Source organism: Benincasa hispida, chromosome 8 (assembly GCF_009727055.1).
Source record: "Benincasa hispida cultivar B227 chromosome 8, ASM972705v1, whole genome shotgun sequence".
NCBI classification, from domain to species: Eukaryota; Viridiplantae; Streptophyta; class Magnoliopsida; order Cucurbitales; family Cucurbitaceae; genus Benincasa; species Benincasa hispida.
In genome coordinates, this window is record NC_052356.1 from 50276128 (window position 1) to 50278091 (window position 1964).

Here is a 1964-nt window from a genome sequence, read left to right on the forward strand (position 1 = left end):
TGTTGTAACCAACCTATTTCTTTGGTAAGCCCTATTCTTTTGGTAGAGAGGCAAGACTGTATTTCATGTGTTGGCATCCTTAACATCCCCCATCAAACGAGAGGGTAGTTCTACTACACCGAGTTTGGATCAAAGGTGGAAGAACTATGAGTGTGTTAAGGTCTTGGTGAGGCAGACAGCGATTTAGTCGGAGGATGGTACATAACGAACATCAAGCTAACCACTGAGGACTTGATCACAAACAAAGTGAATGTCGATCTCAATGTTCTTGGTCTGCACATGAAACACCGGATTGACGGCTAGAGCATCGGCCCTGAGGTTGTCACACCACAGGACTGGAGCCAACTTATGTTTGAAACCAATCTCGGACAGTAGTTGTTGCACCCAGATGATTTCTGCAAAGGCAGAAGCAAGTGCTCTATATTCAGACTCTGTGTTGGACCGGGCGACAACGGATTGTTTCTTTGAAGACCAGGAGACAAGATTACCTCCAAGGAAGATGCAATAAGTAGCAACTGATTTTCGATTGTCTATGTTGGCTTCCCAATCGGCATCAGAGAAGGTCGAAACAGACAGGTCAGACCCATGTTGAATATAGAGGCCAAAGTGTCGAGTGCCACTTACATATCTTAGTACTCTCTTCACCGCTTACCAGTGAACGTCCGTATGTTGCTTTAAGTATTGACTTAGATGATTAACCACATATGTACTGTTAGGTCTCATGCTGGTTAAGTACTGTAGGGCGCCAATCGTGCTCCAATAGATATAGGGATCGTCAAGAGAAGTGCCATAAGAGATTGAGAGTTGCTTGTATAGAACACTCGGAGATGGTGCTGGTTTTAGATCACCAAGGTCAAGGCGGTGAAGTAGATCCTCGATATACTTTTTCTTATTCAGTAGAACTCCATTGGGGACAGTGTGCAGTTGGACTCCAAGGAAGTAATGGAGTTGGCCAAGATCCTTTAGAGCAAACTTGGAGTCCAAGGCTATTACAAGCTCATTGATTACCCGCGGTTCGATGCCGGTGATAATTACATCATCAACATATACCAGTAAGAGTATCAAGGCATAAATGCTTCGATATGAAGAGAGATGTATCAAACTTAGCATTCGGAAAGCCCAAGCTACATAGTATTGTTTTTTGTGAACCCTGAATCCTAATTTCTCTACTTGAGTATGTTCCCTATTGAGATTAGTGTGATGAGTAGGTTGATGTGGAAACTAGTGTGGAATGGTAAAGAAAAGAATGGAAATTAGAAGAAAAGAGGAAATTTGGAAGGTTGACGTTTGGGGAAAATTTGGAAAAATTTAGCTAAGTATAGAAATTGGTGGGTTGATGCATTGGAAGAGTGGTTGGGGATGGCATGCGACTGAAGGAATAAAAATGGAGATGATGCGTTGGAAGGAACATGAGTAGGCGAGGCATGCATCGAAAGGCCACCAATGCGTCGAGCAGCCTCGGCAAGCGCCCATGCAATGCCTCGAGCAGCCTCGACCAGCGCCCTTGCAATGCGTTGAGCAGCCTCAGCCAGACGCCCCTGCCATGCGTTGAGTGCCCTGCCGAGATGCCATGTCGTGCATCGCGGTGCCCTGCCATGCAGCTAAGCACGCCCATGCGTCGAGCGGCCAGCCCATGCAGCGCGCCTATGCGTTGGTGGCCAGCCATGCGCCCAAGCCAAGCAAGTCGTACGAGTGAGCCATGCGTCGAGGATGGATGGTCACCCTATGCGTTGGTGATGGTTAGCTCCTTTTAATGGCTAAATTGAATTGTAATGATAATGAATTGGCTTGCTATGCGTTGAGTAGAGGCTATGCGTTGTTTATGGACTAGGCGTTGAGCATCCAAGAGTTGAACACATACAAGGGTGAGGTCACATAGAAAACATCATCAAAACCATATGTCTTCTTGGGAGAAAAGCCTTAAGCCTTAAGAATTTGAGGTGGTGGCATCAGTTTGGAGACTC

At 46.0% G+C, this 1964-nt stretch overlaps 1 protein-coding gene across 1 annotated transcript; it reads right to left on the reverse strand.

Moving 5' to 3' along the window:
* Positions 1-216: 216 nt before the first annotated feature.
* LOC120084108 (uncharacterized mitochondrial protein AtMg00810-like) lies at positions 217-1110 on the reverse strand. The gene is made up of 2 exons (XM_039040009.1): positions 711-1110; positions 217-647 (listed from the first exon to the last, which is right to left on the reverse strand). The coding sequence occupies exons 1-2, from the start codon at positions 1108-1110 to the stop codon at positions 217-219; spliced, it is 831 nt and encodes a 276-aa protein (XP_038895937.1).
* Between the last annotated feature and the right edge of the window lie 854 nt (positions 1111-1964).